Source organism: Somniosus microcephalus, chromosome 4, assembly GCF_052327205.1.
Source record: "Somniosus microcephalus isolate GS21.2 chromosome 4, FLI_Smic_1.0, whole genome shotgun sequence".
Taxonomy (NCBI): Eukaryota; Metazoa; Chordata; class Chondrichthyes; order Squaliformes; family Somniosidae; genus Somniosus; species Somniosus microcephalus.
In genome coordinates this window covers 250,349,839-250,373,790 of record NC_140990.1, presented here as the reverse complement: position 1 = coordinate 250,373,790, position 23,952 = coordinate 250,349,839, and the positions used below count along the sequence as shown (strand labels likewise).

The following is a 23,952-nucleotide window of genomic DNA, read 5'->3' as shown; positions in this document are numbered from 1 at the left end:
GGTGCAAAGCCAATATTTGTTAAAAGTGCAAGTATTAACCCATGTGGCTTCATGTAAGGTAGTCTACTTGCAGCTAGAAAATGCTATAGCTATGGTTCTGAAAGTAAAAATCCAAGAGGTCACATAACAATATATGCTCAAAAGGAACCTGTATTAGTTTGCGAAGAATGAAACCAAAATTCAATGCTGGTATCAAAAAATAAAGTGTACAATATTCCTCGCAACCTCTCTGAATTTCAATAGCAGGGTATGTTCAAATTTTACATCCACAAAGGGATCAGCAGGCAAATAAATACCAATGGAGTTTTGTTTAAGACTAAGCAAAGATTGTAGATAAACTGAAGATTTAGGAGTTACAATCATCTCAGCATGGATAAACTCCTCAGTATTATATAAGTCTTTAAAATGGAAGAATTTCAAAATAGTTTATTTTCCCCTCTCCCTCACCAAAGCTCAAACTGAAAGTATTGAAAATGCTTGGCTCGTTCGTAGGTTGAAAGTGCAATACTATCCATAACAAAATTTCTCTCAAATAAAAAAGGCATTTCGATTGGAACCATAATGAGCAAAACTTTAAATAGACCCTATGCTAAATAAAGGATGAACAATGGAGAAATCAGATAGTCTAGAATGAATTTCTTTTTAAAAATGACAGGCACACCCTTATAATACCCTGTTGCATCATCCAATTTGACAAGGATAAAATATGCATAGTGTATATGATCCACAATTTAGGAAGTGGTAACTGAATAGTAATTTACTTTAATCAGCGTACAACTATCTCTCAGAATTACTGGACATGCTCATAAAAGCAGTCAAAGAAGTTTCTACATGAACGTTTCAGCTATATAGTGGCCACAGAGCATTATGTTGGCTTACCGTTGGTCTCTTTTCCTTTGCCTTTTGATTCTCGTTTCTTTATCTTTGTAAGAAATGATGTGGGAGAACTTGAAGGAGCTGCTACTTTGGAAAGAGACTGTTTTGAGCTTGTACTGCTCTCGACTATCTTGTGAACTGGAGAGGAGCAAGGTGATGCAGATGAGCTTTGATCATGCAAGCTGGTTGTGCTCTCTACATCAGACTTTTCATCTAATGCTTCATCTTTAGTAGATGTCTCAGGTGCAGGGACAGGTGCATTTTCAATAGCTTGCAAAGAATCTAAGCTACTCAGAACACATGAAGATTCTGCTTGCTGAACATCTTCATTCTCCTCCTCCTCATTATTCTGAAAATTGAAGTGAAATAGTATTAACTAGTTAGCTAACATTTGCAAAGAGGGTTAAAAAAAAACTTAATGTTAGGTAAAATAGTCATACTTCAAAGATATACCACTCCATACTATATAGCTGGTTCATGCAAATAAGAAAACCAGAAGTGTGCCACTTCAAAAAGCTTTTCTTCTTACACCTCAACTTTCACTAGCTTCTTTTTTTGACGATAAAAAAAGCTCAAACAAGATTTAGCAATGGATACTCAAATTCAATTTCTCCATGTAACGATTGCAAAAAGGGAGATTAAGCTACTTAAAGAAAAACGGATGCTTTTCTCCAGAGATCAAGAGTGAAGTAAACTTCTATTGAGGCACATAGCAGGTCGATATAAAATACTAATTTCCTTTTTCCAACTCTTAACTCTGAAAACTTTAATTGAAAAATGGATGCTATTGCAACATTGAAGATCTCAAGCAATAGTTGCTCTAAACTGGGGTCGTAATAGGATGTCCAGTAGCTTGATGCCATTCTACAACACTGAAGCTCAAACATAGTATCTGTTTGGCACTGGGTTCACTATGATGTCCAATGACCTGATACCAGAACCTCTTCTCTCTCCTCAGCTGAGAAATACCAAAATACCAAACATACCTTAGAAAATAGAAAATAAACACTTTTGTGGGGTACTGTTGGGAGAAATGAATTACAAGCACTAGTTTATTTGCCTAAATCCAACTCTGGCTTATCAACATAAAAGGAAACACATTTCAGTGTATACTCAAATTCCTCTAACATCTTGGAAAGCTTGTTTTAATGTTCTACAACAATTTTATATGTACGCTAGTATTACAAATGCAAGGGCTGTGACCCAGAATCTGATTCATTAGTTCTCCCCAAGTTTCTCAACAAAAACCACCTATGGACAGCTGAAGACATAAAGGAGGGCCTCACACTGTTTTGATAAAAAGAGAAGCATGGAATCACTTTCTAGGGGTTCCGAGGCGCAAATGGTGTTATTAAAAAATGTCTTGGGTGGGCTATGTATCAATGCCTTGAGAATTGCAAAGAACACGGATATATTAATAGTATTGTATACTGAGTTTCCAGTACTCACGTTACAGCACAAAGCTTCAAAAGATGGAGATTTCCTTGAGGATGCTCATTACCTTCAAAACATGGCATTTCATAAGTGCTACAGAAGGGTTTACAAGAAACATGTGGCTGAACCTAATGGGCCAGATTTTACTTGTGCCCCATTAGTTAGACTTGTTTGTGCACGTTTAGGTTTAAAAAAAATTTTGCCCACAAAGTTGCTGGAAATGTGTGCTCAAAATAGCACAGCAAGAACAACAGGGCATCTGGGACCTTGGTGAATAAAGAGACAAACGGTATATCTCCTTAACCAATGAGATTTAAAGATTAAGAAATAAACAGAGGAAGGACTGAGAAGGTCATTAAATTAGAGTGGGTGAATTTAATGACAAATCAGGTACAGAAAGAGAAATAAAGCAAGGGAAAGAAAGATTGGATTATGAGAGAAAAAAAAGAGGAAAAGTAAGAAAAAAATTTAAAATGTGACATTTAAAAAATCTCCGAAAACAATTCACAACCTGAAGGAATGAGACTCCACACTTATAATTGTTTACTTTCTGGGCAAGAGAAGTCGATTGGCAGTCATCAACAATTATTATGTAGTTAAAAGGGTACTTCGCTATTAATTACTGAACTTACCTTCCTTGGAGAGTTTAATGGGAAATTAATGTGTAAATGCAGCAACTTCATGAAAATTACGGGAAAGTTAAGTGTGAGGTGCCGTTTTCATGAAGCCAATGGCATAGCGACACAAATCGGCCAGCAACTTATGGCAATTCGCAATTCACATGGTATCTCTTCCTCGCTACAAGTTGCTGGCCAATATGCGCATTGATAACGGCGTGCATCGTTTAAAGGCCGTTATTTTTTCAGCAAAATCTGGCCCACAATAAAGTTTTCTTGCTGCTGCTTCTGTTTAATCAAATATGATAACTAGCCATATAAGGAAAGTGCTAAATGAGGCTGATCAATTCCTATACCTAGTGTTGCTGCTGCTTCATGCACAAGCTCATGTCTATTTACCCTTCTGGCATTATTTTGTAGAAATACTGTACTCAAACCTTTCACTATAAAGCACTGACAAATTTCGTGAGGCAAAAGTTGCAGAGTGGGAAGAGAGAGAAAACACCAGTTGTAGCCAACAATGGCAGAAAACTGCTTTCTGTCTGTTGTATAAAAAGGTCCTAAGGATTTTTACAAATAAGGAATGAAGTTTATGCACAAGCTGAAAATACAACTTGCCGTAAACAAAACAAGAAAAAGATTTTCGTACAAATGCTAGGTCTGTGACCCAGAATTTGATTCATTAGTTCTCCCCAGGTTTCTCACCAAGAACCACCTATAGACAGCTGAAGACATAAAGGAGGGCCTCATGCTGCAGTATACTTGTTATGAATATACACCATATGCAACATGGTATGTAGTGTCCACTACATAATGGCAAAAGTAAAGGTACCCAATTAAAAAAATATACACTGAAATTACACAGATAAATGAATTACAGGTGCTAATATACATATGTCTGATATTTTAATCTCAGTAGTTTGCCATTTATCAGTTGTGGTTTTACTACAAAAAAAGTGGTTTCTTAATTAAGTAGGATAGCAAATATCCAGAGGATTCGAATTTGAAGAACAGTTTATTGCATACATCAAGAAATATGCAAAAGCAAGGTAATGTCGATCAATTTAGTTTCACCATATTGGTCAAATCTATAACCTAAAATGCAAGCAAAAGTAGCCTCATCATGAAGAAGTCTTGCACATAATATTGCCTACAGAATATTAAAAAGATGGTTTTAGAATCTTTTACATACAATACTGAGAAAACTGGGTTACAATCAGACTGCAAATCAAATTCTGGATTGCTGTTGCATATGTAAATTCAATGGTCTAGAATTCACTGTCATGGCAAAAATGACAAGCAGCACTATAAATTAGACTGTTGGGCTCCCCGATTCTCCAGTGATGAATTCACAATAAAATTTGCTGGAAAAATAATTAGAATACGCCCCCGCGAACATAACGGTGGATCTGGAACTGCACAGCAATGTCTGGTACACATCCAAGGTACCAGGGCTTGAACCAGAATGAAACAGGTTATTTCATGTTTTCATAAAAGTAAAAGTGCTGAATAATGTGTAGGTTTCCCATTTTCAGATTTTAAGAATTGATTGTTATAAATTGAATTAATGTTCTTATTCTGTAATTAATTCTCATTGCTTATAATCAGGATGGCACAAAAGGACACCAGCCTGCTAAAACAAAGGCCACTTATTGTTGTTGTAAATCCTGGTGTCTTGTAAATTTCGCTTCTGATGGTCTGTTTTGTTAACAAGTGGCTGGTTGCTTTATTTTAGACAAAGTTATGACATTAAAGCAAAGTTGGTTTGATGGAGAAACAGAGGCTGTTACTTTCTCACACACGCAACCCACAATTCTATATAATACCGGTTTATTTCACTCCCATTCTACCCAAAACAGGGTTGCCGTATTGACCTGAGTCGGAGTTAGTGTGCCAGACACTTTATTGGCCGAATGCGGGGGGTTCAATTATTTACAAACTGCACTTCTATCAAAGATCCAATGTATTTGGTAAAATTGTTTATAATTCCTTTCCTGATAATATGATCGAGGAATCTCTTCATGCTATTCTAACTCGTACCAAACGCAAGGAAGTCCTTCCATCTCCCATTACTAGACTTTTAATTTTAAGTTTAAAAAAAAAATTAGTACAATAACTCGACATGTAATCAGGTTGTTCCAAAATAGCTGCATTTGAGTACAACTCTCCTTCAACATTTTAGACCCAGGGAATTTTATTTAGTGGGAATTTCATGCAAACTGTGTCAAAACATGTGAATGAATGTGTAGCTGATTTTGAGCCCTCCAGCGCCATTTTGTAAAGGTCTAAGTAGCTGTGGCGATCACAGTGGCATTAATTCAGCAAATTTGATCTTGCTATTGATTTTAATGGGGGTGTGGGGGGGAAGAGTTATGATAAATAGCTGTTCAACTTTTTTGGTGAGTGTCACTATGTAGCAGCACAAAAGTCCCAGCAAATTACGGCATGACACAAGTCACTCAACATAATTTCCTGGAATATCTACACCATAATAATGGTGTATGAAGTAATGGCACAAGTTTTCAGAAATTCAGGCCCATTGGGAATTTTAACTTTTAAGGATATTTATTTATAAAAGTTGAATAATTTCTCAGATAGGGAAACAATATAGATAATAAGATTGTTCCTAATAGTTTTCAGAAGAAAAGCACAGGATATGACTGTAGCGCCTTCATGTTTTTTGTCCAAGATGATATTTAGGAAACCACTGATCTTAATTAGCAAAGACATTAATTTCCAAATGCGCAGCACACCACTAGAACAAGTGTATTAAACTGCTCGGTGCTGGCGCTTTATTTTTTGTTCTTTTAATTTATTAGTTTAAGAAAAAAAAATCCTATCACATGATCTTCAGCCAGTAGAAAATAGAAATGCAAGATATGCAGCAAGCCTTGAACTTCATCCCATCACTTCCAAGAAATGTAACAGAATGGATAGAAAGTTGGTTGACAGACAAGAAACACGGTTAGGGTAAATGGGTGTTGCTCAGAATGGAGAAGGGCTGGAAGTGGTATATCCCAAGGGTCAGTACTGGATCCATTTTAGTTCTCCAAAACAAAAGCAAAATATTTCAGATGCTGGAAATCTGAAATAAAAAACAGAAAATGCTGGGAATTCTCAGCAGGCCAGGCAGCATCTGTGGAGAGAGAAACAGAGTTAATGTTTCAGGTCTGATGAAAGGTCATCGACCTGGAACGTTAACTGTTTCTCTTTTCAAAGATGCTGCCTGACCTGCTGAGTATTTCCAGTATTTTCTGTTTTTATTCCACTTTAGTTCTCTGTGTATAGATGATTTGAACTTAGGTATAGAGGAAAAACTGATGACACAAAAATAAGAGGTTTGGCAAACAGTAAATGCTGCAGGATGTTTAGCCTGTGGTGTGATTGGAATTGCTAAACATTGAAATTGTTAAAAAATGAAATTGTTAATGAATGAATTTAATATACCTGTGGGGGTGGAGAATTGACATGGTGAAAGACTTAAGACAGACAGGTTGGCAAAATGGGCAGACAACTGCCAGATGTAATTTAATGTGGATATATGTGAGGTAATGCATTTTGGGAGGAAATTCAACAAGGAATGAGAGTGTACACTTAATGGAAAGACACTGGAGGGTGTGTTGTTCAAATATGTAATTCCATGAAACAATGAGTAAAGTAGATAAATCCATTAAAAAGACCAGTACAATTCTGGGTTTAATACTAGGGGCATAGAGTATAAGAGTAAAGAAGTAATGATGAATTTACAAAAAAATGGTTAAGTGTCCAGTTTTGAGCACCCCATTATAGAATGGACATTAAAGCCAATTAAAGTGTAGATTCACCAGGATGATACTAGGGATGGGAAACCATAGTTATGAAGAAAGACTTGAGACACTAGGACTATTTCCACTAGAGCAGTGAATGCTGATCAGATTTCATGGAGGTTTTTAAAATTATGAAGAATTTTGATCAACTGAATATGGAAACATAGAAGATAGGAGCAGGAGTAGGCTATTCAGCCCCTCGAGCCTGCTCCGCCATTCAATGAGATCATGGCTGATCATCCAAACTCAGTATCCTGTCCCTGCCTTCTCTCCATATCCCTTGATCCCTGTAGCCTTAAGAAATATATCTAACTCCTTCTTGAATATATTTAATGAATTGGCCTCTACTGCCTTCTGTGCTAGAGAATTCCACAGGTTCACCACTCTCTGGGTGAAGAAATTCCTCATCTCTGTTCTAAATGGTTTACCGCTTATCTTTAGACTGTGACCCCTGGTTCTGGACTCCCCCGCCATTGGGAACAGCCTTCCTGCATCTAGTCTGTCTAGTCCTGTTAGAATTTTATAAGTTTCAATGAGATCCGCTCTCATTCTTCTAAAATCCAGCGAGTATAAGCCCAATCGACCCAATCTCTCCTCATACGTCATTCCTGCCATTCCAGGTATCAGTCTGGTGCATCTTCGCTGAACTCCCTCCATGGCAAGAACATCCTTCCTCAGATAAGGCAACCAAAACTGCACACAATACTCAAGGTGTGGTCTCACCAAGGCCCTGTACAACTGCAGCAAGACATCCTTGTTCCTGTACTCAAACCCTCTCGCTACGAAGGCCAACATACCATTTGCCTTCTTAACCGCCTGCTGCACGCTTACCTTCAGCGACTGGTGCACAAGGACACCCAGGTCTCGTTGCACTTCCCCTTCTCCCAATCTATTGCCGTTCAGATAATAATCTGCCTTCCTGTTTTTGCCACCAAAGTGGATAACCTCGCATTTATCCACATTATACTGCATCTGCCATATCACCCAACCTGTCCAAATCATATTGGAGTTTCTCGGCATCCTCCTCACAGCACACACGCCCACCCAGCTTTGTGTCGTCTGCAAACTTGGATATTACATCTAGTTCCCTCGTCTAGATCATTAATATATATTGTGAATAGCTGGGGTTCTAGGACCGATCCCTGCGGTACCCCACTAGTCACTGCCTGCCACTCGGAAAAAGACCAGTTTATTCCAACTCTTTGCTTCCTGTCTGCCAACCAGTTCTCTATCCAAGTCAGTACCTTGCCCCCAATCCCATGTGCCTTAACTTTACTCGCTAATCTCTTTTTAGAAGGACTATTTCCTCTGTTTGGAGAGCAGTGATCAATTTGGACTCTGAGGGAATCAAGGGATATGGGAGATCAGGCAGGAAAGTGGAATTGAGGTTGAAGATCATCCATGATCTTATTGAATGGCAGAGCAGGCTCGAAGGGAAGTATGGCCTATGCCTGCTCCTAATTCTTAGTGTTCATTCTAAAATACGTAAGAACATGAGAGAGAAGAGAGAACTTAGGAAAAATAACTTTACACAGAGGGTTGTTGGAATATGGAATATTTTACCACAGGGAGTAGTAGAGGCAGAAACCATTGCAGGTAACATTCGCGCCACACAAGTGTCAGGAAATGACTATCTCCAACAAGCAAGAGTCTAACCACCATCCATTACCATCGCCGAATTCCCCACCATCAACATCCTGGGGGGTCACCATTGACCAGAAACTTAACTGGACCAGCTACATAAATACTGTGACATCAAGAGCAGGTCTGAGGCTAGGTATTCTGCAGTGAGTGTCTCACCTCCTGACTCCCCAAAGCCTTTCCACCATCTACAAGGCACAAGTAAGGAGTGTGATGGAATACTCTCCACGTGCCTGGGTGAGTGCAGCTCCAACAACACAAGAAGCTCGACACCATCCAGGACAAAGCAGCCCGCTTGATTGACACTCCATCCACCAACTTAAACATTCACTCCCTCCACCACCGGCGTACCATGACTGCAGTGTGCACCATCTACAAGATGCACTGCAGCAACTCACCAAGGCTTCTTCGGCAGCACCTCCCAAACCCGCGACCTCTTCCAGCTAGGACAAGGGCAGCAGGCGCATGGGAACACCACCACCTCCAAGTTCCCCTCCAAGTCACACACCATCCTGACTTGGAAGTATATCGCCGTTCCTTCATCGTCACTGGGTCAAAATCCTGGAACTCCTTCCCTAACAGCACTGTGGGAGTACCTTCACCACACAGACTGCAGCGGTTCAAGAAGGTGGTTCACCACCACCACCACCTTCTCAAGGGCAATAAATGCTGGCCTTGCCAGCAACGCCCACATCCCATGAACGAATTAAAAAAAAAAATTTCTAAAGGAAAACTGGATAAATGTTTGAAGCAGAGGAAGATACAAGGCTATGGGGGAAGAACAGGGCTCTGGGAATTGTTTTGGACCGCCGTAGCAAAGAACCTCCAGACACAATAGGCCAAACGGCCTCCTTCTGTGTGGCAAACTTCTATGATTCTAAATTACCTGATAATTCATTTTTAGCACTAAATTCCCAATTTGTTTTGTTATCTACTTTGCTTAATTCAAATTATTGGACAATTAATTTTTTAGTGCAAAAAGTGACTAAATTGACTATTAGAAATGATCTGTCAAAAATATCTCAAATTATATTGTGTTTACCTGTATACTTTCACAATCATCACCAGCGTCAAAAGATTCCTTTAGTTTGAATCTGGATGGAGGCTGTCTTTTAACTTTCAAAGCAAGTTGCGCTCTTGCTTTGTGTGAACTTGTGTCTAATCGCTTGGTTTCTGGAACAGCCTCGTCAAAATCTGAAATGGTAAAATAGTTTGTAAAGTCATTTACAATTTTAGAACTCAGTAAAATGCCTAATTTTTGGACATGACATTTTAGAGTTTAACCCAAGAAAAAAAAACCTTACTCTAGCCCATTGTGCCAGCATGGCTTAGATGGTAGCACACTTGCCTCGGAGTCTGGGTTGGGGGTTCAAACCTGACTCCAGAACTTGACCATATAATCAAAGCTCCAATTAAGCACAGGAGTGCTGCATTGTTGGAGACATAAACCTTTGAATGAGATAATGAAATAAGATCCCCATCTACTTGCTCCAGTGGTTCCAATGGATGTAAAAGATCCCATGGCACTAATTGAAGAGAAAAAGTGACTTCTCCCAATATACTCTCCCAACCAGCAAAAACAGATCAACTTCCCTTCATTACATTGCTGTTTATATGATCTTGCTGTGTCAAAACAGCTACCACATTTGTCTACATAACAGTAATCACTGTACTTCAAAGTAAAACATTGTACACGAAGCACTCTGGTATCCCACCCTTGGGGTCAAAGCCCCACAAAATTGTGTAAACCCTCATCTACTCCCGTCCTCTGACTGAATACCCCTGCTGGCTCCCCCCTCCACTGAGGCAAATACTGACCCCCATCTGTCCCCCTCCAACTTAGCCCTTACCCCTCCCCTCCCTCTCCTGTCCCCCTCCTCACCCCAGTCCCGTTTCCCCCTCACACTGCCATCTGCCTCCACTCCTGCTTTAGTTCAACTATCTCCCCGCCATCTAGCCCTGCTGGGCCTGAAAAGTACCCATAGTCTTGACTCCCCATGTGCAATGCCACAGGATATTGACTAGTATTTCTAAAAATATATTCCAATTTCTTGTAGCTGTTTTTTTCCTTTAAATCACTCATTTACAATAATTTTGTGAATGTACAGCTCTTATTTTAGGAAAATACACATTTTTTACTTAATACAGTCCTAAACAAAATTCTGATTAAAACTACAGAAGTCACACATAATTAAATTCAATAGATTCTCTATACAGTATTCCAGTAATACATATATATACACAGCCACTGCTTACAACATGAAGCACTACAGGATTTGTTTTCTTTTTTGTGTAGAATATATAAATATTATAAGGTTGTTCTATACACAAGGTGGAATAACTATATGTTCTATCTTTCTGAACAACAATTGCTCAAGATTTATATAAACATTTAATTTTGTGTTTAAATATATGGATACATGTAAAGAATTGTTTATTTAACTTTTGGCAGGGCTCACTGCTTTTTTGTGTAACATATATTACAGCCATTACATACAATGAAAGAAACACAACATCACTGCAGTTCAAATCACATAATATAGCAGAACTTCAACTCAAATGACATATGATATCATCACCGGAGACAACTATCTGTTCCCATCAGCCTTGGCTAACTTAAAAAAGGTCAGCTTGCTGAAAATGAAATAAAAACACCCTGCAACTTTGCAAGAATATTACAGTATGTTTCAAGGAGTACAGTTTAATAACCATGGATTGTTACAGTGCAATTTTAGGACCATAATGTATGTATCCCTGGGTAGTACACTACAGACCAAAATGATCATGAGACACATTGTCCAATACCTTTGATAGCCTTAAATCCATGCACCTTGGTAAAACAACACTACCATCTGGTGCTCTTACATTAGCTAAAAATATGTACATTTATCCCATGGGCAAAATCATAGTGGGTATATGGCTTTGCCAGTGGTATACGGCTTTGCCTGTGGAATACATGTAACAGAGAAATTTTCCCATCAGATTCTTTTTGGGACAGGTATTAGGAGACAAGACTATCACAGCATCTTTCATGGTGTGAAACTCATCTATTACCCAAGATAGCGTTGGATCTTGTTAGTGGTCTCTGAATCCCCCTCTCTGATAAAACAGTGCTGCTTTCTCCTACTCTTGCTGTCACAAAACACATCAGGAAGGACATAAAAGGAAGACTCCAGTGCACAATGGGCAAGCTGAGGGGGATGATCAGTGGATAAATATCTTAAGCACTCCAAATGCCCACGAACACATTTTAAGCTTACTTTAACATGCAGACATAGATGTAATTAACCTGTGTGTTGCTCTCAAACTTCATTATTTTAATTTAAGAGAATCCTTTTAACTTGTTTAATAATTTATCTTAGTGCACGAACTTACCACAGATTCTGAAAGTGTTGCTACATTCCCATTCCACAGCAGCTTTAGGAGCTTTTCAAAAAAAGAGAAAACATATTTTAATGGTGACATGTTTAATGATTAGAAACACTACTGATCAAAATGTTTAATTATAGAATTTTTTTTTGTAGTAGATGGAAGTAGTAGTTACTATATTTTCTGTTCACCTCTGGATTTTTAGCCTGGGGTTCATTCAAACTAAGGGCACAAAATTAACCATTCTCTGCTAGCTCCAATGATCCTTTGCTAAGTGCCTAAACACAGATCCCATAGCACAAAACTGCACACAATTTGGCTAACATACCCAACAGATGTGAGAAGTGGAAGAAGACATATTGTTGTGGCAGACTACCTTGTGTTGTGTTGTGCTTGATTTGAGAGTACTAGATGCAAACTCTTGATGCCAAAAGTTTAAAAAAGTGTGCTCCATCCCCAGTACTGGTATTCACTGCTTGTTCAGCACAAGTAGTCAAATAAAATACACACATATTTAAAAATATTTAGAAATGTACCTTTTCTACACATTGCATCCTTCACACACTACTGGGGACAGGGAGAAATCAAAATAAAGACATTTTGGAGGCATCCCCACATATAGTACTATACGAGGACTTTCTACACCCTGGAGCATCAATTTGCTTTTCCCAGGTAAACTGGTCTCACTCTTCAAAGTCAGAAGTCCAAGCAGCTGGACTCCTAGGAAAGACTAAAGAAAGACTTGCGTTTATATAATGCCTTTCACGACGTCATGACATCCCAAAGAGCTTTACAGCTAATGAAGTACTTTTGAAATGCAGTCACTGTTTGTAATGAAGGAAACGCTGCAGCCAGGTTCCATAAACAGCAATGTGATAATGACCAGATAATCTGTTTTTTCCAGTGATGTTGATTGAGGGATAAATATTGGCCAGGAAACCAGGGATAACTGCCCTGCTCATCTTTGAAATAGTGCCATGGGATCTTTTACACCCACCTGAGAGAGCAGACGGAGCCTCAATTTAATGTCTCATCCGAAAAACGGCATCAACATTGCAGCAGTCCCTCATTACCTGCACTGGAATATCAGCTTAGATTGGTGTGCTGGAGTGGGACTTGAACCCACAACCTTCTGACTCAGGAGGCTAGAGTGCTACCAATTGAGCCACAGCTGACACAAGGGTGTTGATGTTTTGCACAAGAAGTGGCACAAGCTCTCAGGATTTGTCAGCAGGTATCCCTGCTGAAGCAGTGGCAAAAGATCTCGAACATCTAGTCTGCCACAATCAAGGGAGTTCACCTGCTCAGAAAACGGAGCGTTTTGAACAAATTTAAATCCATCTTCATTGAACAGATTCCTCCACAAGGAAAAGTTTAAGATAATGGTCACTGCCACAGGTCATGCCTCCCAAAGACTGGCTGGCCACAACAAACTTTAAGGGTGCCGAGTTTCACATAACCAATTAGCCACGTCATTGCAGGTTCAGCTATGAGTGCAAGGTGCGCCTCTTTGGCTTTTCCTCGAACCCCAGGGTCTTCATGAAATGCCTGTCTATTGCCACAGTGAATTTCAGGATGTTTGTTGCTTAAGATTATTGATTCTTGAATTTCCTGCAGGGAGATTGATCACATGGTGATCCAGCAAATGCTCATCACATTAAAGAGCATGGTTTAATCATCATCAACTATAAAAAGTCTAATCTAGAACATGACATTCCTGCCCTTTCTAGAGAGTTTTGTAGTCCTTCAGCCTTGTGTACCCTCTTTTTGTTAGTTGAAAATTACATCACTACTATGGTCTGTTCGTGATGGCTATTTTCACCATTTAGAAGCCGTGACGGTTTATGAGATCACTGGAGCTGAACTTTCTTTGCTGACTGTTTCCTGTGTTCCAACTGCGTTGACAAATCAAGCTTCAGCTCTGGCGGGCCCAGGAGCCAAAGGTTTTCTGGGGATTTGGCTATAACAACCAGCTACTCAAATAGTGGCCCACATACAGGATAACTGGGCTTAGGGCATTTTGGACAGTGAATGAATCTACCTAGAATATCAATATTGAACCGCTAATGCATCTCATCCTCAGACATTTTCATACACTATCCAGTATATCAACAAATAGGGTAGGACCCAATCTTGGTCTTTCCATCAAAGAATTATACGGATTATTCTTTGTTGACCATATCATGAATGATATTCTTGCAACTTGTGGCTAGGATGGACAACAGGACAGCTGATGCTTTGAGATAATAAGCAGTCCACCTGCACAAGTAGAAAATCCATATGAAGGTAGCATAGAACATATTCCACTTTGCATTTACCCATCAACAGACCTATTTGCATCATCAAACATTAGCAAATTCCTGTGTCTATACTGAAGAACAAGTCAGTGTGAATGAAACTGGATGGTTTGTCTTTTTCATGGACATGTACATTAGAATCATACAATCAGAATGATACAGCACAGGAGACCATTCGGCCCATCATGCCTGTGTTAACTCTTCAGTAAAGCTATCCGAATAGTCCCACTCACTTGCTCATAGCCTAGCAATTTTTCCCGTTCAAGTGTTTATCCAATTCTCTTTTGAATATTACTATTGAATATGCTTCCACCACCCTTTCAGGCAGTACATTCCAGATTACAACAACTCACTGTAGAAAAAATGTTTCATATCACCTCTGGTTATTTTGCCAATCACATGCTGCCACTGTCCTTTTAACACCATGGCTTTAATTTTGCTTATATGTCTATTATGTGATACTCTGTCAAACGCCTTTTGAAAGTCTATATACACATCAACCACACTACCATCAACCTTCTTCGTTACTTCATCAAAGAACTCAATCAAGTTAGTCAAACACAATTTGCCTTTAACAAATTCCTGCTGACTTTCATTAATTAGCCCGTACTTTTCCAAGTGCCAATTAATTTTGTCCCGGATTACTGTCTATAGTGTCCCCACCACGGACTTTAGGTTGACTGGCCTGTAGTTGTCGGATTTATTCCTCTCCTCTTTTTTGAGCAGGGTGTATCATTTGCAATCCTCCAGTCCTCTGGCATCACCCCCATATAAAAGGAGGATTGGGAGATTATGGCCAGAGCCTGCACAATTTCCACCCTTACATCCCTCAGTAACCTAGGATGCATCCCATCCAGACCGGGTGACTTTTCTACTTTGAGTACTGCCAACCTTTTAAGTACCTCCTCTATCTATTTTATCCTATCCAATATCGCTACTGCCTCCTCCTTTACTGCTACATTGGCAGCTTCCTCATCTCTAGTCCTTTTTGGTCCCTAATTGGCCCCAACTTCCTTTGACGACCCTTTTACTATTTGTTTATAAAAGACTTTCGAGCTCCCTTTTACGTTAGCCACTAATCTATTCTCATACTTTCTCTTTGCCCCTTATTCCTTTTTTAGATCTCCTTGGTACTTTCTATATTCAGCTTGGTTCTCTACTGTATTATGAACCTTACTTGTGCCATATGCCTCCTTTTTCTGTCTCATTTTAACCTCTATTTTTAGTCATCCAGCTCTAGCTTTGGATGCCCTTCCTTTCCCCCTCATGGGAATGTATCTACCCTGTACCTGACCCTTTGAAGGCTTCCCATTATTTAATTACTATTTTGCCTAACAAGTTTTGATTCCATTCCATCTGGGCCCGATCCCTTTTCAACTCACTAAAGTTAACCCTCCTCCAGTTAAATATTTTTATGTTTTATTGTTCCTTGTCCTTTTCCATAACTAATCTAAACCTGATGATGAACACGGTTCTCCAAATGATCTCCCACTGAAACATGCTCCACATGCCCCAGGACTAGATCCAGAGCTGCTTCCTTCCTCGTCGGGCTGAAAACACGCTGATCAAGACTACCTTGCACTATCCCCATCTGATCCCTCCTATTTCTGAACTGTTCTTCAATCCAGTGCTATTTGTTGTTCCTAGTCCTCGCTGCACCTTGTTTTTCCTCTCTGATATTTCAGGCTGGTGCTCACCCACCGCCAAATTAGTTTAAACCCACCCCCACAGCACTAGTTAACCTTTCCGTGAGGATTTTGGCCCCAGCTCTGTTGAAGTGCAACCCGTCCACCTTGAACAGGTCCCATCTGCCCCAGAACTGGTTCCAATGCCTCAGGAATCTGAAGTCCTCCCTCCTGCATCATTTCTCCAGCCACGCATTAACCTGTCTTATCCTACTATTCTTATACTCACTAGCGTGTGGCACTGTGAGTAATCCAGAGATGATTATCTTTGAAGTCCTGCTCTTTAACTTCCTCCCAAGTTGCTGAAACTCTGACTATAGGACCTCAACCCTTTTCCTTCCTATGTCATTGGTTCCCACATGGACCATGACTTCTGGCTGTTCCCCATCCTGCTCAAAATGTTCTGCACCCTCTCAGTGATATCCTTTACCCTGGCATCAGGGAGGCAACACATCATGAGGGACTCACGTCAATTTGTGATGGTACTGTACTATCATAGCTCCAGTTTCAGTGTATATAGCGAATTAGATGTAAATAATTTGCCATACTGATTGTGGGGTATTTATGATATACCCAGTTTTCCTCTCAAAGATTTTATCACATTTCATTTAGAGCAAGAAATTGAGATCTTGAATTTTTATTCCCCTTCTCACTAATTGGCACTCAAAAACGTTTTCCTTGTGCGGATGCTCGTAAATACTTGTCATGCTTCACAGACTATATCAAACTAGTATTCTATAGACGCATAAATAACAAAAAGAAAATTAAGATAGAGATAGGGCCACTAAGGGATACACAAGATAAACTCACAGGTAATGACAGTGAAATGGCAGAAATATTGATTTATTAGTTACTTTGCCTCAGTTTTTACCAAGGAGACAAACATGGTGGACATGACATTAGACGAGATGATCAAAAAGGACATTTAAGATAGATAGGAGGGAGATAATTTATAAACTAGACCAACTTAGAGAGGATAAAACCCCATGGCCTGATGGATTGCATCAGAGGCACTGGTGAAATTCAATAAAAAGGAATAGTGCCAGAAGACTGACGTTCTTCCTATATGCAAAAAGGGAGATGGAACAAACTTGCAGAATGGCGGTGTAAATGGCAAATGAATTTCAATATTGTTAAGTGCAATGTGGTGCATTTTGGTAGGAGGAATAAGGAGGCCACCAACTCCTTGGAAAATAAGGGTCTAAATGAGGTAGAGACACAGAGGGACTTAGAAGTACAGATTCACAAATCATCAGCTGGACAAGTTGAGCAGGCTGTTAAAAAACATATGGGACCCTTGGCTTTATTAATAAAGGCATAGAATACAAAGGCAAGGAATTTACATTAAACCTTTATAAAACACTGGTTAGGCCTCAGCTGAGTAGTATGTTCAATTCTGGGCACGACACTTTAAGAAGGATGTCAAGGCCTTTGTATTGTGTTCAAGGCCTTGGAGAGGGTGCAGAAGAGATTCACTAGAGTGGTACCAGGGATGAGGGATTACAGTTATGTGGAGAGACTGAAGCGGAGGTTGCGCTCCTCAAAGCAGAGATTTGATAGAGATGTTCAAAATCATGAATGGTTTCCATAGAATAAATAAGGAGAAACTGTTTCCAGTGGCAGAAGGGTCGGTAACCAGAGAACACAGATTTATGGTGATTTGCAAAAGAACCAGAGGAGACATGAAACTTTTTTTTTTTTTTTTTTTATAAACGCAGTGAGTTGTCGCCATCTGGAATGCACTGCGTGAAAGGGTGATGGAAGCAAATTCAAAAGAGAATTGGATAAATACATGAAGGAAAAAAAAATTGCAGGGCTTTGGGGAAAGAGCAAGTGAGTGGGGCTACAGTAGTTGGATAGCTCTACCGAAGAGCCGGCACATTGGGCCGAATGGTCTCCTTCTGTGCTGTATCATTCTATGATTCTTCACGATTAAAAGTAGCAATGCACGTTAACAAAACCATAAAAAGTGCAAACAAGTCACTGGGGTTCATTTCTAGAGGAATAGAATACAAAAGCAGAGAATTTTTATTAAACTTATATAGAAAGAAAGTCTTGCATATAGCACCTTTCACGACCACCGGACGTCCCCAAAGCGCTTTACAGGCAATGAAGTACTTTTGGAGTGTAGTCACTGTTACAATGTAGGAAACGCGGCAGCCAATTTTCGCACAGCAAGCTCCCACAAACAGCAATGTGATAATGACCAGAGAATGTGTTTTAATGATGTGGATTGAGGGATAACTTTTGGCTCGAACACCAGGAGAACGCCACTGCTCTTCTTCAAAATAGTACCTGGGGATCGTTTACACCCACCCGACAGAGCAGGCCGGCCTCGGTTTAATGTCTCATCCGAAAGACGGCTGACAGAACCTTGGTTACTGTGCATAGTTCTGGTCTCCATATAACAAAAGGGATATACAGTAGAAGCATTGGAAAAAGTCCAAAAAAAGATTTACATGGATGATACTAGAACTGAAAGGTTCTTTTCTCTAGAGAAAAGAACCTGAGAGTTGACCTGATAGAGGTCTTTAAAATTGTGAAGGGGTTCGATACGGTAGATGCGGAAAGATTGTTTCCACTTGTGAGGGGGTGTGGGGGAGGAGTCCAAAGCTAGGGGCTATGAATATAAACTAGTCACTAGTAAATCCAGTATGGAATTCAGGAGAAACTTCTTTATTCAGAGTGGAATTCACTACCACATGGAGCGGTTGAGGCGATTAGCATAGATGCATGCAAGGGAAAGCTAGATAAGTACATGAGGGAGAAAGGGTATGTTGAAAGGGTGAGATGGACTAAGGTGGAAGGAGAAATAACAACAGAAAATGCTGGAAAAACTCAGGTCAGGCAACATCCGTGGAGAGAAATTTGAGTTGACGTTTCGGGTCGAACCCTTCTTCAAAACTGGAAAGAAAAGAAAATAGATCGAAGGCAGGGCTGCGATCGGACAAAAGAATTAAAAGAAACAAAAGAAGTAAAAGAGACAATAAAAGGTATTCGGAGCTAGACGAGATGGTAATAGGCTGAGATTAGGTGTGAAGTGTACTGGCAGGGCAAGAGAAAGCTGCCAGGTGTGAGAGAGAAACAAAAGGAAAGGGGGGGGGAAAGGAGTGGAAAAATTACAAGAAAAAATGTAATGGGGCCGAGGTTATGATCTGAAATTGTTGAACTCGATATTGAGTCCGGAAGGCTGCAGAGTGCCTAATCGGAAGATGAGGTGCTGTTCCTCGAGTTTACGTTGAGCTTCCGTGGAACAATACAAGAGGCCAAGGACGGTGAGGTCCGAGTGGGAATGGAGCGGTGAATTAAAATGACAGGCGACCGGAAGCTCGGGGTCACCCTTACGGACTGAATGGAGGTGTTCCGCAAAGCGGTCACCCAATCTGCGTTTGGTCTCCCCAATGTAGAGGAGACCGCATCGTGAGCAGCGAATACAGTATACTAGATTGCGAGAAGTACAAGTAAATCGCTGTTTCACCTGGAAGGGGTGTTTGGGGCCCTGGACAGTGGGAAGGGGGGAGGTATAGGGGCAGGTGTTACATCTCCTCTGCTTGCACGGGAAGGTGCCAGGCGAACTGACCTCGTGGAAGGAGGCTGTTGGACTGAATAGCCTGCTTCTGTGCTGTAAAATTATATGTAATTCTATGCAAACTCCTCCAATAATCATGGCAGTTATTTATCTTGTATGGTTTCAAGCCATTCACTGAGTTGCAGCTTGTCACATGAATTTTGCATCATCACCATCTTATTGGCAGAAGACACCTGGGATCATTGAAAGGTCATGCCACTGTTTTTACAGTTGCCAATGTGCATCCTTGAGCCAAGTTTTCATAGATAGTATCTGTAATGCAACTACTGAATGATTTACATACTTTTACCAAACATGTTTAGACTCATCAGCCATGCAATACACCAAGTTTGGCAGATCTATCGTTGCTGGAGCTCATTCCCACACGAGGAGCGCCCTCCTCCATATCCTACTTATTACTGTCGTCAGCAGTATGTGGAGAATGTGATATGTAGAAGACAGAAAGATTATTTACACTGTAGGGCATTCTTCATTCTTAGTCCACACACTATGCTGCCAATCAGCTATCCCTTCAGACCTTGCAGAAGGTACAGAACAGGTAATTTATGTTTTGAGATATTTTTGATGAAATGAATGCACACCGCACGACATCAGGAAATGTCCCTCATGTGCTGCATGGGAATGCAAAGATTCGCATGGGGACATCTCCTACGTGTCAAAAATAAGGTTGCCCGCTATGCAATTTAATCACTGCAAAAACGTGTCCCATTCCAGTGGTCACAGAAATCACAGAAATCACAGAAACCCCACAGTGCAGATAGAGGCCATTTCGGCCCATCGAGCCTGCACCGACACATATCCCACCCGATCCCCATAACCCCTACACCAACACATATCCCACCCTATCCCCGTAACCCCACGTATTTAATCCCCCTAACACTAAGGGTCAATTTATCATAGCCAATCAACCTGGTCTGTGGAGTCTGCTCCTCAGAGAATGAAGGCAACTCTACAAAAGGTCTTTACCCCTTTTATATATTCTGACTTACTTTGGTTTGTGTCATCTTCCTCTTTACTGTAAATGTCTTCAAACTGCTCTCGACTCCCAAACACCAGTTTCGCTTTGCGCAGTTCATTGTTGCTGTGCAATGGAGGCATCTGTATAGTTGAATGCAGTTCATTTTCTAGTTCTAGTATCTGAAGAATACACATGTGCATATGTTCAGTTATTATTTTTCAGAAGCTGTACACAAAGGGGGACTGCATTTTAATTACAGTTTTAACCTTATCATGTAATGCTTTCAGCTGTTTTGCATGTTCTTTTTCTTGATCTTCCAGAACTTTTCTGTGATCCTCTTCCTTTTTAATAAATTCAATCTCTCTAAAATAAAAAGTAAATTCTGAAATCACTTTAGTACAATATTGATTTTACAACTGTTGCAAAAAAAAATTGGTTTTGTCTTTTTATTACACAAAGCACAGTACAAGGGCTTAATTGTTTCCTTACCCCCTGCAAAGAAAAATTAATTGAAAACCCAGAATATTTATCTAACCTTACATTTTCCATTATTCATCATTGACTGGTTACCTTTCTTGGCATAAGATTCCTATATTTCCAACAGCTCATCAATGATCATGTTCCACAGAGCATTTAATATATAATTGTACTTATGTTTACAATCCTCAATTTTGCTCCCAACCAGATAGTGATCCTGTCCTTTTCTTAAAAAAAGGTGTTAACCAATACATAATTCACTGTTTATACTAGGTGTCTAATCCATATCAACTTTTCTGTCCAGATACCTTTCAGTGCTATCAACCTTGTACCAATCTGCACTAATCACCTGGACATATTGGTTGGTATCAGCATAATTATTTTTTAATCACTATCATTCTCCTGTACAGTGGATAGATTGTTAATACTTTACCACCCTGTGCAATATTCTTTGGGCACTCTTAGGCTTGGGTTTTAGGACTGCCATATGGTATATGGCAGTCTATGCCTATTATTTGTTATCACAGCAGTGAATTCCACTGTGTTTGGAGGGGATGCTTTAAAACCAAAATATAATACAATAAAGCAAGCATAATGGTATTTCACAACATATTTACTACAGCAGTTCACATGCATTGCCATTTTACTGTTTAGGTACATAAAAAGCTTACTTTTGTTGGTATTCCTTTATCAGTTTCTTAGCCTTGTTATATTTCTTCTCCAAAACATCATACTGAGATTGGGTCTCTTTCAAGTGTTCATTTACTGTTTTGCAAAGATTTTGCGCTTCTAACCAATATCTTTCCACCTTTCGCATTTTCTCCTTATTCTCTTCAACACTTTGTTGAAGCTGCATCTTTGTAGCTTCCCATTTAATCTTCTCTGCTTCAGCAACTTCCAGCTAATGTAAATAAAGAACATCTGTAAGCGCTACAACAGTCCACATAAGCCTGTAATTTTCAAAAAAGTGGTTTTCATTCTTAAACTAGGAGTAGAAAATTCTACACACCCTTTCTGTCAATTCACTGATTTCTGCTGCAGTTATGGTGTGTTTAATTTGAAGTTGGAGGTAAATATACAAATTGAAAACACAATTAGACTAATGCTGTAAATTACTGCACAGTTAAATTGAACCTGATATACAGGCATGGACTGATGACTTTTACCATATTACTGACACTGTGAATTGCTCCATAGCTAGATAGAAGGTGGATTGCCCAAAACTGGTTTTCTTACTCAAGTGTCCAGTTGGACTTTTTTTTGTTAAAAAAGTTTGCAATCAAGTACCACATGACATATTCAAAGATACCTTCAGGTGGTTCAAAGTCAAAGATCTGCCTACCTATGTAGTAGGGCAATTTATGTTTTAAAGGTACATTGCTCTACATTTGTTACATTACAAATTGCTGAAACTCAAGTGAGCCCTTAAAGTAAAATGGGGTGAATTAGAACAAATTTTCAGCATAGTGTTGTTTTAAGTTAAGGTACAATTGTTTTGTTTTAATCCAATAGATGGAATACACATATAGTAAGCTTGCTTTCTAAAAGAGCTCTATATCTAGCACAGAGCGTATTTATGTAGTACAAATCTGGCAATAAGTTTGAGGTTTTTTTAAATGTACGAACACAGGGACAGTACAATACAAATCTCTCTTGTTTCTATCAAAGCAGGTGAATAATGGTACAATGAGATGTCCCAGCTAATGGAATGGAGGGTTTCTTAAGTCTCAGCTGCTTGCTCTCCAACTCTTAAAAAAATTCTCAGTGCCTTGTTGCAAATCCTGTGACCCTGCTACACACGTCAATGGAAACACTCTGCTGAAAAGCCGAACATAGATTATAACACAACTTAACTCTTCAAATATGGTACATGATTTTAAAACTGTGATTTTAATCTTTGAGGGTAATATGGACACATATGTAAAATCTTGTGTAGTTTTAATCTGCTTTTTATATTTTGGATATTATGGCTCTCTCCCCTCCACCTCTTCTAATGACCTACAATTGATTAAAACAGCCTTAGCCAGTGTTTTTTTAAAATGTTTTTTCTGTGTAGAGATGCCCAGCAATAAGACATCGCAGGAAAAAAATGCTTCTGTTCTAACTTCTAAAAGACAGTGCCAGCTACATAAAGAAAATATTGCTAATGCTGAATACATTTAATCATAATAGAAACATAAATAGCATCCTAAGCCAACAATTACAGAAAATTCCAGAAATCTGATGATCAAGAGACAGAAATGACTAAAGATAGCATCCAACTACTCCAGTTTGAAAACCTACAGCCTGTCGGGAGAAAGGGAAATCACTGGGAATAAAGGAACTTCCAAAAAAAGTCACTCAGATACAAAGAGGAGAAATGAGCAGAAGTACAGAAGCCAAATGAAACAATAAGGAAAATTGTGAAATCCCTTAAGGATGCAAAGGAGGTCGTAACTGAGAATCAACTAAAAATAGTTAGCATACTAAATGATTACTTTATGAAGTATTCACTAGAGAAGACATTATTAGCATTCCATCCATCATAGGAGGCTATACAACCAGATTTAATAACCAACTTCACTTGCATGGAGGTCGTAGACCAATAATTCCTTCAGTACAGATGATATATACACAACGGTTTAAGAATAGTTCAGCCGAAGCACTCTTTAAGGAGCTGCATGGGTCATTCACAGGTTCGCATATCTGCAAAACTTAACATTGAAAAAGCTGGTCCCAGGCTGCACGGGACCGGCAGAGAGCTGCGCGGCCGCCCAGCTTATAGGGAACGTTGCTCATCACCCTTAATCAACTTGTCTGCTCCCTTGTCTTCTGCTTCCTTAAAGAGGCTTTGTTTCCTTTCAAAATTCAATTGCTTTTTCTTTAAAATTCAAATAAGAAAGAGAAACTATGTCTGTATTTCTTTCTAACTTTCACATTCTCTCATATGCATTATAGAAATTAGAATCTGTCTGAGATGTAACCCATTGGCTTTAACCTTTTCTAACTTAACAGGACACACTTGGTTTCAATTTGTGTTTATTTTTGAAAATTGAAATAACATTACAAGACACACTTTCTCCCCTTACCCCTGTCTGTCTCTCTATATGATCAGTCTTTCTTTCTTTTTCTAAAATTTAAGCACACAAATCAAAAACTATAACAGGTGCATAATCAGAAGACTGTCATTGTTTTTTCTCTTTCACAAATTTGGACAACACATA

General features: G+C 39.4%; 1 protein-coding gene across 2 annotated transcripts in view; it reads right to left on the bottom strand.

The window, feature by feature from the left end:
* The window catches only part of LOC147120366 (neurabin-1-like), a 98,064-nt gene that overhangs the window by 22,801 nt on the left and 51,311 nt on the right, over positions 1 to 23,952 (bottom strand). For both annotated transcript variants that reach the window (XM_085986193.1, XM_085986192.1), the window contains exons 8-13: positions 21,421 to 21,650; positions 20,539 to 20,635; positions 20,304 to 20,451; positions 11,750 to 11,800; positions 9,417 to 9,568; positions 880 to 1,225 (exon numbers count right to left, since the gene is read on the bottom strand). In XM_085986193.1, coding sequence (XP_085842319.1) covers positions 880 to 1,225; positions 9,417 to 9,568; positions 11,750 to 11,800; positions 20,304 to 20,451; positions 20,539 to 20,635; positions 21,421 to 21,650 — 1,024 coding nt within the window. The remainder of the gene's footprint in view (positions 1 to 879; positions 1,226 to 9,416; positions 9,569 to 11,749; positions 11,801 to 20,303; positions 20,452 to 20,538; positions 20,636 to 21,420; positions 21,651 to 23,952) is intronic.